This window comes from Hippoglossus hippoglossus, chromosome 7 (assembly GCF_009819705.1).
Source record: "Hippoglossus hippoglossus isolate fHipHip1 chromosome 7, fHipHip1.pri, whole genome shotgun sequence".
Taxonomy (NCBI): Eukaryota; Metazoa; Chordata; class Actinopteri; order Pleuronectiformes; family Pleuronectidae; genus Hippoglossus; species Hippoglossus hippoglossus.
Genome location: NC_047157.1, coordinates 15,571,691 through 15,585,537, shown reverse-complemented (window position 1 = coordinate 15,585,537; position 13,847 = coordinate 15,571,691). Strand labels below are relative to the sequence as shown.

At 39.0% G+C, this 13,847-nt stretch overlaps 1 protein-coding gene and 1 long non-coding RNA gene across 2 annotated transcripts; both read right to left on the bottom strand.

Annotated features, from left to right (window-relative positions):
• Nucleotides 1-1,770: 1,770 nt before the first annotated feature.
• LOC117764859 lies at nt 1,771-3,098 on the bottom strand. The gene is made up of 4 exons (XR_004614465.1): nt 2,998-3,098; nt 2,873-2,899; nt 2,628-2,650; nt 1,771-2,103 (listed from the first exon to the last, which is right to left on the bottom strand). It is a non-coding gene; the product is annotated as an uncharacterized LOC117764859 (long non-coding RNA).
• Nucleotides 3,099-5,251: 2,153 nt separating this feature from the next.
• On the bottom strand, nt 5,252-12,694 carry pa2g4b (proliferation-associated 2G4, b). The gene is made up of 13 exons (XM_034589637.1): nt 12,411-12,694; nt 9,180-9,308; nt 8,993-9,098; nt 8,815-8,884; nt 8,572-8,664; nt 8,202-8,265; nt 8,013-8,091; nt 7,843-7,921; nt 7,622-7,755; nt 7,420-7,514; nt 6,484-6,611; nt 6,289-6,342; nt 5,252-6,199 (listed from the first exon to the last, which is right to left on the bottom strand). Exons 1-13 carry the CDS (start codon nt 12,496-12,498, stop codon nt 6,140-6,142), a joined length of 1,179 nt encoding a protein of 392 aa, XP_034445528.1. The 5' UTR covers nt 12,499-12,694; the 3' UTR covers nt 5,252-6,139.
• Between the last annotated feature and the right edge of the window lie 1,153 nt (nt 12,695-13,847).

Here is a 13,847-nt window from a genome sequence, read left to right as displayed (position 1 = left end):
CAGAAACCAAATAGAGAGGTAGCAAAGTCTATTTGGTTATCGGTGTCATTTGAGGGAAACAAGTGAATGAATGAAATGCTTTTAAAGTATCCATGTTGTCCTAACTCAAATGGGTTCACAATATATCGAGGTACTTCTGCCTGTACTTTAATTTAATTGTCCTTATTTCCAGGTGGTTTTGTGATTCCAAGTTTGCTGTTTTTTTATATAAACATGTATCTGTAAAAACAAAGATTTGATAATGACAAATCAAAGATGTAAAAAAATATTTAAATGCAGGGATTTGTTACAGTCCCACACCCACATGCTATTACATTTATACTTCATTAATTTACTCTGTGCATCTCTTGTTGTAATCGACTATATTCTGACATGCAGGGCCCTTTGATCCTTAGCCCACCTGTGCTATGATTGGATTTGTATTAAGCAGACATCTTTTACTCAAATTGAGGATTGATTTTAAGATGCTATTAATGACTTTTAAAGCTCAGCAGGATCTGGCCCCCAGCTACTAACTCCCTTTGCTCTAAACCATGAGCTAAAATCTTCCAATCAACACTTATAGTATAGTTTCTGGTAACCACAATTGTGTTGGCTTTTATCATAAGGGTCTAGAGTCTCTATGTCCTTGCCTGAGGAGATAGAACCTGCCAGCACTTTACCTGTTTTTAAGTTGTTTCTTAAAACATGTATCCACAGGAAAGGCTTTTACTGCCTGATTTTCAACTGCTTTTGACAGATGTTATTTGTGACATTGTAAAATCATACAATCCCAGTACAAATCCTTTGACTGTATTTAAGACTGATTGACCTTGAGTAAGGACTGGCTGGGTTATTTGCCTTCTACAGTAAAAGCCAGATGAGTTGCAATGGGCTCTATTGAAAGGCTACAGACGCCCACTCTAGTCACAGGACAAGCACAGAAACTGCAATATTTTGTTAAGAAATTAAATTTGCCCACAACTTCCCTTTGCATTGTGAGTCTGCACGACGAGTGCAACGTGTTCAACACTCTTTGGGTCATTGAATAGAAAGGACGAACAGTAGTCATGCATTTGTCAGAAAACATTACATTTTCATTGTTAGTTAAAAATCTATAATGAAGAGCGAATCAGATGACAGGCCTTGAAATATGTATTGATTCTGACCATCACAATATGACAACACTAACAATAATTTACAGCATGATTGTTTGTCAACAGTGCACTCTAGATGTGAAGCCCAGTATCTGTCAGATGCTTTTTCATTGAATACTACTTACATTATAACTACTGGTTTCACTTCTTTCAACATGAGCTTTAGCTGCCATGGTTGGTTTGATATTTTAAGATCAAACATCAGTAACAATGAGATGTGCTTTTGTCGTTTGTAACAATCTGCAGTTTTAGGTGGTTGAAATTAGCTTTTGACTAATCTACAAAAATAAAATTGCGGCCATTTATGCACACAAATTTAAGTAAGTCATTTGAAGAAATTTTTAACCTGACAAATTTGCATGTAGCTCCTTTGCTTGAAACCAAATATTCTAAACAGAATCTGGATACTATTGAAGTTTATTTGAATACTGTGTCAACGTTAACCTGTATAATTACACTGCAGCTATATTGACGTATGCAAATGTCACAGTAACACGACAAGGGAACGACATGATCATGAGGACCCTGAAGCTAAAATATAACTCAACAATCTCTAACCCGATTATTTACAGGACTTCCTGAGAAATCTGAATCCATTTGTACTTTTAAATTCAAAAAAAGTTCAGCAAATTTTGTTTTTTTAAACCAAAAACCTTTAATCAAAAACAACAACAAATGAAAAAAGTTGAGGAATTAAGAACAAGGAGTTCAGAAAGTCCCAGTGGAAAAGCCTGACATCCAGCAGGTCCTGGATCAGCTCTGTGGCATCAATCAGCTGCTGCACTGCATCAGGTCGATTTGGACACCGCTGGCTTCAAGACTAGATGTTGGGAGGGAGGGGGGGGGGGGGTCGTGGGTCTCTGGCTGTGCTCATCTGGTCGGGTTTCAAACATTGGAAGTCACAGCCATGGCAGAGAAGACAGTTTACTTGGACCTCTGCCTCATCTTCCTCCTTTTACGCTTCAGCCTGCAAGACGATCAAAGAGCCAGTTAGATATCACCACACTGGACGAAGAAAGATTACTAGAGCTGGGCGATGAGATAAAAAACTCTCGAGTGAAGGTTGTGGTCATAAAGTCTTTATGAGCAGATAATGGCAAACTGTAAAAACACCTTTTTCCAAGTGTGTTATACCTCACTGCACTTGCACAATATAGATACCTAAGACCTTTGTTACATTATTAAAGTGAATTTTTATTGATTCCCATTTATAGCCAAGCCCTAGTGACTACTGTACAGTTTAGTAATCATTGCAGTTCATAAGATTTAAATGATGGAACTCTGTAAAGGTGATAGCCTGTATGATTTGAGTAGTTCACAGCAGTGTATACGATCTGATATTTAAGTCAATGTGATCGTGCATTAAATGACGGTTTGACCAACATTTCTATCAAGACAATTTGTATTAAATGAGCATGACACGTGTCCATCACGATATAATGCAACAAGTTTAAAAATTCAGGCAGACGGAAGCATGTTTGACAATCTCACCTGCGCATGCGCTTCTTTCTCCACTGTGGAAGGGGAAAAAAACATTAAATTACTTTGCCGTTTGTTTCCATTTATGTAAAAACTCATTGGATAAACACACATAACTGAATTGAGATGACTTAGCAAAGAAACAGATTCACAGGCTAACTCTCGTGGACTGGCTGTTCGGGCCTGCTAGCTAGCTAACAGGTGTTAGCATGAGTACAAAGCACGGTTATCGTATAACAGAGACGTTCAACACTAACCTTGGCTCTCATGTCGAGGAGTAGAGTCTGAAAACAGAGGAGCACAGGTACTGAATTAGCTCGATTGCTTTAAAAACAAGGTGATTAACATGGATTCTGATGCCGATGGCGAAGATCCCACTTACCGACCGTTAACCCAGTGTGTTCCCGAAGAACGTCACAACCACGCGACGTCGTATTTAAAGGGTTTGTGACGTCACCCTGTTTGGAACGCAGTGAAACATGGGAAATCTGGTGTTATAGAAGATCAGAGCCTCGTGGGAAACACGGTGTTATTCCACTGCAGCTTTAAGGTTCATTGTTTCAGGAATTCAGTTTTTCTGTTCCCATGATAAACTGATGATATTTATATATTATCTCTCCGTATACACCTTATATTTATATATCATTACTCTCTATACACTTTATTTTTTAATTTACTTCTAATACACTTTATTCAGACTTATATTTGTAGACTTATATATATATATATATATATATATATATATATATATATATATATATATATATATTATAGTTTTATTGTAATATAAAAATATTGGTACATAGCTGGGACAAGAATCCCTACGGGATTAATAAAGTCTTACCTGATGTTATCTTTTGTTATCTTGTTTTATCTTATTATATTAAAATAAAGAATTACACATTAACTGAATTCATGTGATGGTTGATACAGTGTTAATTGATATGGTGTCTCTGTGCCCCTATCTACCAATAATAATAATAATAATAATAATAATAATAATGATCTTTGTCTGTAGAGCTCTTTTCAAAACTTAAAAATATGTGGATTTGGGGGGAAAAACATGGGCAGATTTGAAGAGAATGGCAAATACAGAAAAGAGGTCATTGAGAACCTACACTAAAAGAAAAACTAGAAGAACAATACATCTTTTTATTGTGTTTTTTTGTTTTGTTTTCTGAGCTCTGTGACTTTCAGACATTAAAGGTCAAATACACAGGGTGGTGGCTGTGGAGACTGACCTCTTGGTCCCTCAGTCTATATCCAGTAGTTCATGTGGTTCAACCATGCATGGTAGCGATTTAAAGCCCATTCCAGTATTTCTAGACTTAAAATGCTCCAAGTTTACTATTTTTAAGTCAACAAGAAATGAAATGTTAATGCTTCAGCATCCCTATTCAAATTGAATAGGGATCCTTATATTGAAAAATAAAGTTTAGACACTAGTAAATCTGACACTGCACTAAACTGTCCTTCCTCAAAACTGCTTTTAATGTTTATGACATGTATTTCATACTTCAATGTATGATTGTGTATTTTATATCAATTTATTAGTTACTTGCTTAACAAAAAAAAAGTTAAAAGCGTAACATGTATTGATATTACAAATTATCAATTATTTGAATAAATAAATCAGGACAGCAACAAAACATCTCTTCCAATTTTCAGAGTGTAAAAAAGACTCCCTCTCCCTCTGGAGACACCACTCAGACTTTAAAGCGCTCTTTTCCTTCATGTTGGGACTTCTTGAAGTTATGTGTGTGACCTAATCAGTCCATAATTGTCATGGGTCTTAATGCCTAACAATCTATGGAAACAGAAAGGTTAAGTGGTCTTTGTGAATCATGAGTAAATATGTATAGAAGGTTCTGGACCATGTTAAATGAGAGAGCGTGTTGTCACTGTGAGGTAGTATTATGTTTGCTGTGTGTTTAGTCTATTGCTGATGGATGTGAGCATATTTTACAAGTTGTGCAGTTTTATTTGCCACTGTTAGACCCTTAAATGAAACTAAATAGACATAAGCACTACAGAGACGGATTAGGGTCACGTGACCAACTTTAAAAGGTGCATATCACCATCTTGCGCTAAACCCCAGTTCAAATGTATGCATGCGTTTCACTTGGGATATTATAAACACACAGTTGCTTGTATAATTGTATAAGAGTACTGCTAATGTAAATTCTGTATTTATTCATATTGCAGAACCATTTCCACCTCAACTGGTCATCTTACATTTCAATAAAGTTCCTTGGAAGGCGAACCTGACGTCTCAGATGAAGTTCTTCTCGTACACCCTGCAGCGGGCCAGTTGTCCGTTAACCAGTTCCTGTGTCGTTTTTTTATACAGAGGGTGAATAAAAGCGGTGAGTGGGACATCAGGTCAAATCCAGGACACAAGCCCCTGTGCCAAGCAGCTACTGTTGTCAAATATGGACATGTTTGTTGAACCTAAGTTTGCATTACTCTTAAGGTGGTCTTTCAACAAGGTTTCAGGTGTTCTGTTGCAAGCCATGATTTGTAATTTGCTAAATGAGTAAAGAAACTTGAGAATGGTGATTCGTTCATGCTCGTTCATGTTCATGATAAACAAACAATCATCTGAACATACACAACACAAAAAACAGAGACACAAATGATGTCAGGTGGCTTTTTAATGTTTCCAAAAATAGTCTCTGAAAGTGGGATTTGTTTTACAAAAGTATCCATATATTTAACAGGTATGGAATTCTTATGTAAACACAGACTGTCAGACTCAATGGTGGCACCAGAAGACTGAATGCTGAACCCTTGGCAGAAGTTAGACCATCCACAAGTGAGAAAGGATCATTCTTATTTTACTTGTTAAATTCCTCAACCGGTAGAATGTAAAATAACAGTTTTAGAAATTATTATTAGTAAACTACAGCAGATGCCTAGAAGTATACACAGTGACTAGGCTTAAGCCGGAGCAGTACAAATGGGGTAATTCGGCTGCACTGAACAATAATGTTGAATTAATGATAAATTGTGTGAACGTCAGAAAATCAGGGTTTAAGTCTGGTGTTACATTTCTTTCTGTGACAAGTTATCACTAATAACTTCAGGCTTATGACCTCAAGGAAGTTATCCAAATGCCACACAGATACGCTGACACGATGTTGTGCATTCATCATCCTTGGCCGCTCTGTCAAACTCATTTTATTCTCCATATCTTTCACTACAGTTAATGTGGAAAAACGGCTCAAGATCAGTCGAATGGGTGAATGTTCCAGTGAGTAAATGCCCTTGCAGCAGAGCTGTGTTCACTATCAAGACAAAAGGCTGTCTCAAGGACAGTGAGATTTACTAGGGACGTGTGTGTGTGTGTATTTTAGGTGGAGTGACAATTTAGGAGCAGCATCATCCCAGTCTGACATCAGTTAGATTCAGAGGTAATCACAGCGGCTACACCAGCAAGTGCCTCGGACAGCTGGGACAGAAGGATTTGTGACGTCTGTTCTTTGGGTCATCAGAGGTCTGTCAGAATTTCTTGGAGAGAGAATCTATTCGGCAGCTTCGGTCTCCATCGCCTGTCCTGTCGCACTCTCAACGGTCTTTGAGGCCTTTAAGAAGGAGAAAAGACTGAAGTTAGTGGATACATTTGGAATCGTATTCTTGTTTGTATCATGAAACACACTGCGTCGTATCCCACCTTCTTCTTCTTCTTCTTCTGGGTCTTGCGGCTGGCCGAACTTTGAAGCAAAGCCTTTATGGGAGAAAAAAAACCAAACAATTTAATGCAATGACCTCATGGGGTACAACAACATGCAAAAGGGCTTTCATTAGTCTAATATTTTCTTTTCAAGTAGAAGAGACAATGCCAATATATTCATTAACCACACTTTACCTTCAGCTCCGGGTCCTCCACCTCGAGCTCAGACTTGTAGAGTTCTGGCTCAAAGAGGCTGTTGGTGATTCGCAGAGGTCCATTCGCCATGAGCAGCACGGTGAACTTGAACTGGGCGACAAATTCGCCTGAACACAGACACGATGAAAGTTGCATTAAACAGCTCTTTTTTGTACAATTTGGACAAATGTCTCAGATATAAGGGCGAGTGCCCGGATTAAAATGGATGGCAACAGTGAGGTGATGTCACTGCAGAGTTTTAATGCTTAAAAGATTATATTGAGTGGGGTACAAAAATAAAATCCTTTTTGCTTGTGTTACTTGTTAGGTAGGTAATTGCCTCTGTCAAGGAGATTTTCATTATTATCCGCTGTCCGTTGGATTCTTTGTTGTTTTGTTTGTCAGCAGGATTACACAAAAAGTACTGAAGAGATTTACATGAAACTTGTTTAAAAGGATGGGACAAGGGCAAAGACAGAATCAATTCAATTTTGGGCCAGATGGGAGAATCCAGGAATTACTGACAAGAATGTTTTTTAACATTGCATTACTCTTGATGAAAAACCCCAAGCCATGTTAAGGGGGAATGATATCTATGAGTGATTGAATTTAAGTGGACTGTTGGCCCTAGGCAGAAGAAAGTACTCTACTGACTTCTAGTTTGTTCTACTGTTATTTCATAAATAAGCAGAGGACCTAGATAAGCTGTCAGACTTCCTTCCTCTCTTGCAGTGTAATAGTCTTTTATAATAAATATGTTTTATTCTCATTATTGTGCAATCTTATAAGTACCACCTATTTTTCTTGAACATATTTCGTCTTCCAGAAAAGGAAAAAATGTCAGCACTCACTTCAGTTTGTTCACCCAAAAACACTTTCAAGAATTATAACGGTCATCAAATCCCATAAATCAAACCTGTTCATTTAAGCACTCACCCTCTTTCTCATGCAGCACATTGAATGGATGCATCAGCTCATGTTTGACACACTCCACCACACCCAGCCTGGCCTTGCCTTCATCCTCAAATGCTCTGAGACGAAGAAGAAAAGAGAAGTTAGTTTACAGATGTAATCGTTGCATAATGTTATTTTGAAGACAAAATGAAAAAAGTAAATATCTGAAGATGAAAGATACAACCTCAGAGTGAAAGGCATCATATCGAAGCGTCTCTCCATCTCACTGAAGAACGTCCTAGATGTCTTCATCTTCAGGCCGTACACCTTGTTGGGGTCTCGTTTGTACACGGTAGTCCTCTGGCCTCCATCCTTGGCCTAATGGGCAAAACAGAACATACATTATTAGATTCTGTCCATTTTCAAAGCTATACAGAAAAGAAAAGAAATCTGATTTCCTCTCACCTTCCCCTCTCCACTGCTGATGAGCACATCCACTGCATAAACCTCATGCACCTCAAACTCGGCCTTCTCATGGTCCTTCCTACAACAACAAAGTGCATTCACTGGTTAAAGAGAACACTCATCAGGTCAGTAATAATAAGCTCTTGCTGAGGGACGCTGGAGTGACTGACCTTTGCTGGTCCGTTGGGTTTTGGATGATAGTTTTCTCCCCATCGATCACGTGTTGTTTGAGCTGATGGGACAGCATGCCTGGATATAGTAAAGGAATCAACTGACTTAGGCATGTCCAATTACATTTAGCAAATATAAACCATTGGAATCACAGCGCTTGAAGGTAACATGTGGTTGCAAACACCCACCTTCAATAGGAGAGCACTTGAATGACTTTGCAATCTTGTTCCAGGCTTCTGTGACCTGTGAGTTCTAATAGAAGATACGTGGTTATGATTATATGATACGATATATGAGTATGAGCAGTGATCGCATTGGAAAGGCCTCCGATACAGTTGAAAATGTTGGGTTGGGCATCGGCGATTACGCAAAAACTATGTACTGATCCAATACCTTCTCTTTCAAGTATATTTACAAGTATATATAAAGTACATATCTCTTTCAAGTATATTTACTTTAAAGTTTCATCAGGATAAAAATACAATATCCAAAGTCTAGGTTTTGGTATGGAGAAGGGAAAAATGGAATCAGAATATCTCAACATGGAAGGAGTTTTACCTGGTTTCCTGGCTTGACAAGACGCAGGGCAGCCTCAGCACAGAGGTGAGCTGCTTTGAGGACATCAGCCTTCTTTCCTGTGAGTGGGTTGTCCTGAAGTAACACAGGAGTCAAAAGAACAAGAGTATCATGAGCCATCGATGGTGCGACTATCAGTGGTTGTCAAGTAAATCACAGCTCGTGCCAGTCGAGAATAAATCACTACGTGTTGCAGAGTCATTTAATCCGACACTGATGACATACCTTGGTCACTCCCACAACAAAGCTGTGCGCCACATTTGAGATGAAGCCATCGACATGCACACCCAGATCACTGCACAAAAAAAACCAACAAGAAAACGTGAGTGTGCACTGCATATAAAATGTTATACTACAATTTATCTGGCGCACAGGGTTGACAGGTATGAACTGAGCAGCTTACATCTTGACAAGGTCCCCGTCCTTCAGTATGACGTCAGTGTCGCTCTTCAGAGGGGAGCAATGGCATACGCAGTTGTTCACCGACACACAAGTAGGAAAAGCGATACCTGTGAAAGAAAAGAGAGTGAATGAGGGAGGTGCTGAGTCAGACATTGAAAACGACTCATGAAATGCAACAGAAGACTCACCTTTCTTCATGTCCTTCTCCTTCTTGAAGATTTTTCCAGTCTCTGCCATGATGAAGGCATCGCCCTTTTCACACAAGCTGAGTATGGAGACTCCAGCCGTAGCTGCCGTGACTACCGTCTTAAGAGCCTCTGCAGGACGGGAGACAAGAAATGGAGCCTTATGTTAAGAAAGCATACCAGTGACAGAGTGTATACAGTTAAGGCTGCAACTAATGATTACTTTCTTTATCAATGAATCCATTCAGTGTTATTTTCTGGGTCAGCTCATTAAATCACGTGGTTAAGAAAATAGAGAAACTATAAACCAGAACATTCAAGATGTGATGTTCTTTGTTTTGTTCAAATCACACCTTTTAACTTTCTCTTGATTGTATACTCAACTAATTATTTAAGCACTACTATGTAGAGGTGGGAAAATGCATCACGATGCAGAGACAGAACATAATCGATTCATGTTTTCAGCTACAATAATTTTTTAAGCGATGTCCTCCCTCCACTCTCCCGCTGACCTGGGCTCACTTTTAGAATAAAACACAGACACTAGAAGACTCAGAAGTTCTTAGGACCTGAACAGTACGTAGTTTGTTGATTAGCTTTAGAGTGTATGAGGCACATAATTAAACCTGTTTAATACATAGTTTATCTGCTACACACAGGGATAAAGTGACCGTAATGATCCGGATTCATGATCAGACACCGTCAATTAATAACTAAATGAATGTGATCAGTTTTTGCGAGCGACAGAGACACACACAGGCTGCAGACGAGAAAAGTTCCTGCAGATTATCACACAAGGCTAAGATATTTTTAAACTTCATGTGAACAAGCGACGCCCATTTTTTTAAAGGAAAATTCATATGAATTCAGCAGTTTTTTTAAAAGATCAGCTCTAAGTGTGAGTGATTAGAAAAGAGCAGAGGAGCATAATCTCTTGTTGACCAGTGGAGTAATTTGCCTCGATGCTGCCAAGGGGCCAGAAATAAAGAAATAAAGTATAGAAATAAAATTCTTTGATGCATCTATTAATCGTTTTGTCATCAAATCGTAGCCCTCTGAATTGAAATCAAAATGAATTTTGAGGAGCCTAGAGATTCCCAGCCCTACTACTGTGGTACATTTCTGATTAAATTAACAGACCGTCACTACTGTGCATGGAAACAATTGATCATTTTACTTATATATAGCGATACATGTTAAGTTGGAACAGCAGCTGTTATCTTCTTCCATCTTCATTATTCCTTGCTGTGGGCAAAAGCTTTTTGCAATGTCTGAGTTTGGGGTTTCTTTCAAGCAATCGACTGTACTTTTGTGTCTGTTTGACTCATGCTTTACTATTTGACATGATTCTTGTGTAGGTGGTAAAAGTGGCTTGTGGTGTCGGAGACTGCCATATGACGGAAGTAGCACCTCTTGAAAGTACAACAAGCATCTCATGGTTTGTTGGCTGTTCAGAGTCTTTCTCCTGTTCGGTATTAGCACCATTCTGTGTCACGTTATCTCCCATGTTTGTTTGTGTTGCCGTAGCGCACATTTCCTGCCTGTATCCGAGCTGTTTGGAAGAACGCAAAGCATTATCCAAATAATGAGAAATATTGCTGTAAAGAGCGAGTTGTGACAAAGAAATAAACAACAAAGAATGATAACATATATATTGACATGTTCCACAGCCCTAGTTCAAGGCCTAATGACTTAAGATCGCTGAAACCAAATTACAGTTAATCATTGGATTTAGCTAAATAAACATTTGACAGCATGTCTGACAGCTGTCAATCAGCTTGAAGTGGCATAATACTACTAGTAAGATAGGTGTCTTCGGAAAACCAGCTGTGATAAGCTACAGTACAAGACAACATAATAGAACAAATAGTGTGTATTGAGCATGTGGTCATCTAAATTACCTAGAGGGAGTACAAGCAACTGCAAAGAGGGAAACATGACCGGACACTGAAAACTGAAATTTTGAATAAATCTGTATTAATTTTATTCAAAAGAAAATAACTATAACACTCAGTTTCAGTCATTTTCAAACTAACGGTCCAACAAGGTTTAGTTGCAGCTTCTCAGATCTTAGAATTTGCTGCTTTGCAAATTCAATATTTTCTAATCTATGTAGTTGTGGATGTTCAGTCACCTCACCTTGTGCTCCAATATATTATGAGTTGAATGTGATGAATTGGTCACACATCATAGAACCTACATATTATATTTGGATATTCCGAGGAACTTTTTAATTAAACAGTTGATGAACTGATCCCCGAAAAAAACACCATAACCAGTTTACCCCAAATCAACAATTAGTGATTATATTTGATCATGATTCTACTAAATATGTTTTGGTTTAGCTGAATGTATGGAAACTCAACATGGCTGTTCATCTCCAGACAGGCAGACAAAGACTGTTCTTAACAGGTGTGCGTGAAACGTGAGAATGGAATTGTTTGCTTCGTTTGTTCAATCGAGAATAAAAAAAAGAGTGCATCTGGGATCATTTTTGCAGAAGTTATAAAAAAAACATTAAGACGCACAGGTGCAAACCCAAGACTGTTCATGCCCAACTTCCGTTATCAAGACAGGTCACTGAGGGCATGTGGCCTCACAACGGCTACATTAGGTCGTGTACTACCTTCAACCACAAGCAGTAACTGCGTGTTAAGTCTAAGATTCATGGTGGCGATGTTAAAATGACTTTGTGCTCTAGTTTCATTCTTTCAACAGGAATATAAATAGACGTAATTGAACATAGTAGGTCGGGTGTTGACTGCCTCCTGCTTATTGAGCCTTTAAATTACAACCAGCTCTTCAGGCACGTCTCTTACGTGACGATTGCATCAGTGGGGATTTGAATTAGCGGTGAATGTGGGACACGCTGCTCGGAACAGCCGCGTTTTATCTTTCCATTTTGTACTTGTCATTGTTATCTCTCGCGTTAGCTCTTACGGCTAGCTACCGCCTGCTAGGTGTGTAGCATAGCCAGCTAGCTCCCTGAGCTAATGTGACAGCTACGACATATGAAACAAACACGGTCTATTGGAAATGGAGGTTCCTCTTTGTTATTTACAAGAGCCCGTTGTTTTGTTAGTTTTAAACGGCGGCCCGCGTTCTGCTGTGACCTATGGCCGCTGCTGGCTGCGGCACATGGCACACTCGCTGCTGGGTACTAGCTGACACGGCTAGCTAACATGAGCAGGATCTTACGGACGCTCGGGGGGGAAAACGGCTCGTTCCACTTACGGTTCGCGATCTCCGCGCCCATCTTGTACTTGGTGACCACCAGGTCATCGGCGATGGTCTGCTCCTGCGTGTCGTCGTCTCCAGACATGTTGGCAGTGAGTCCGAGAGCTCAGAGTAACTTTTTTTTTCTTCCCTCCCCGGCGGGTGTCAGTCAGTCACAGGATGGACCACGCTGTTCTCCGCGCCGCCGCGAACCACTTCTACTACCGGCAGCCCCAGAGCCCCAGAGCCCGCCCGCTGCCCGAGACACGCGGCCAGCGCAAGATGGCTCCCCGCCTGCACGTGGACGGTGAGGGCAGGACTGCAGCTAACTCCGATCATCTTCTCCATCAACAATAATAACAATAACAACAAAATAATAATAATAATAATGCCCCCCTGTGCCCCCCTAAGGATGATCGGTATAGATAATGGATAGATGAATGCATACTACTACTACTATTACTACTACAACAAATACTATTACACCTTCAAATAATAATGAAAATAAAAATAACATAATAATAACAATAATGCCACCCTGTGACCCTTAAAGTATAAGCTGTATAGATCATGTATGCATGGACGAATACTACAACTACTACTACTACTGCTACTACTTCTACTACTACTACTACTACCAATGTAATAATAATAATATTAATAATAAAAGATCCAACTCCACCATGACCCTCAAAGTATGATAATAAACTTTATTTATATTAGCGCCTTTCAAAACACAAACAAAAATATAGGAATTGAAGGTAAACAATGAAACACAGTTTGAACATCACACATTACTGCAGAAATATAACAATATAAATTACATAGATGAGAAAAGAGTAATAGTTATGTAATGTTCAAATTGCTATTATACAAGAAGCCTCCTTCTGCCACTGAGACTGTCACCACGAATAAGGGATTTGGACAGTCTGAAATAAATAGAGCTGCTAATGTTTGATTCCTGTCTTTATCCTATTTATTAAGAATCAGAAATGTTTGGCAGATAAAATAAAGGAGACAGATGCATAAATAGATCACAGACAGGATAAAATATAGAAATAATAAAGTCTAGGTAATAATTGTTAAATAGCTATGAATATGCGTGTTTGAAACGCATTCATAATTAAGTTCACATTAATTATTTTCTTGTGTGAAGTGTGAAGGATCATTTAAAAGGACTTGGCTTAATGTTGTAGTGAACCCACCAGTAGACTGTTAAGTGGATTTGAACGAAAACGGAAAAACGACGCAGTAGTTCCTCTCGCTTCTCTCATCAGCTTTGATTCTCCCTTTTACCAAGTCGTAGTCGAGTGCGTCACTGATGCGTTCACGTGCCTCCATCTCAGTTTCTGCTGCTGCTGTTCCGTGTCACGTTCAATGAATTCAAGCTGGAGAAACGCATTGTGTTGGTTTGTGTTATTCAATGATTTAAGGTGGAATAAAAATAATTTCTTA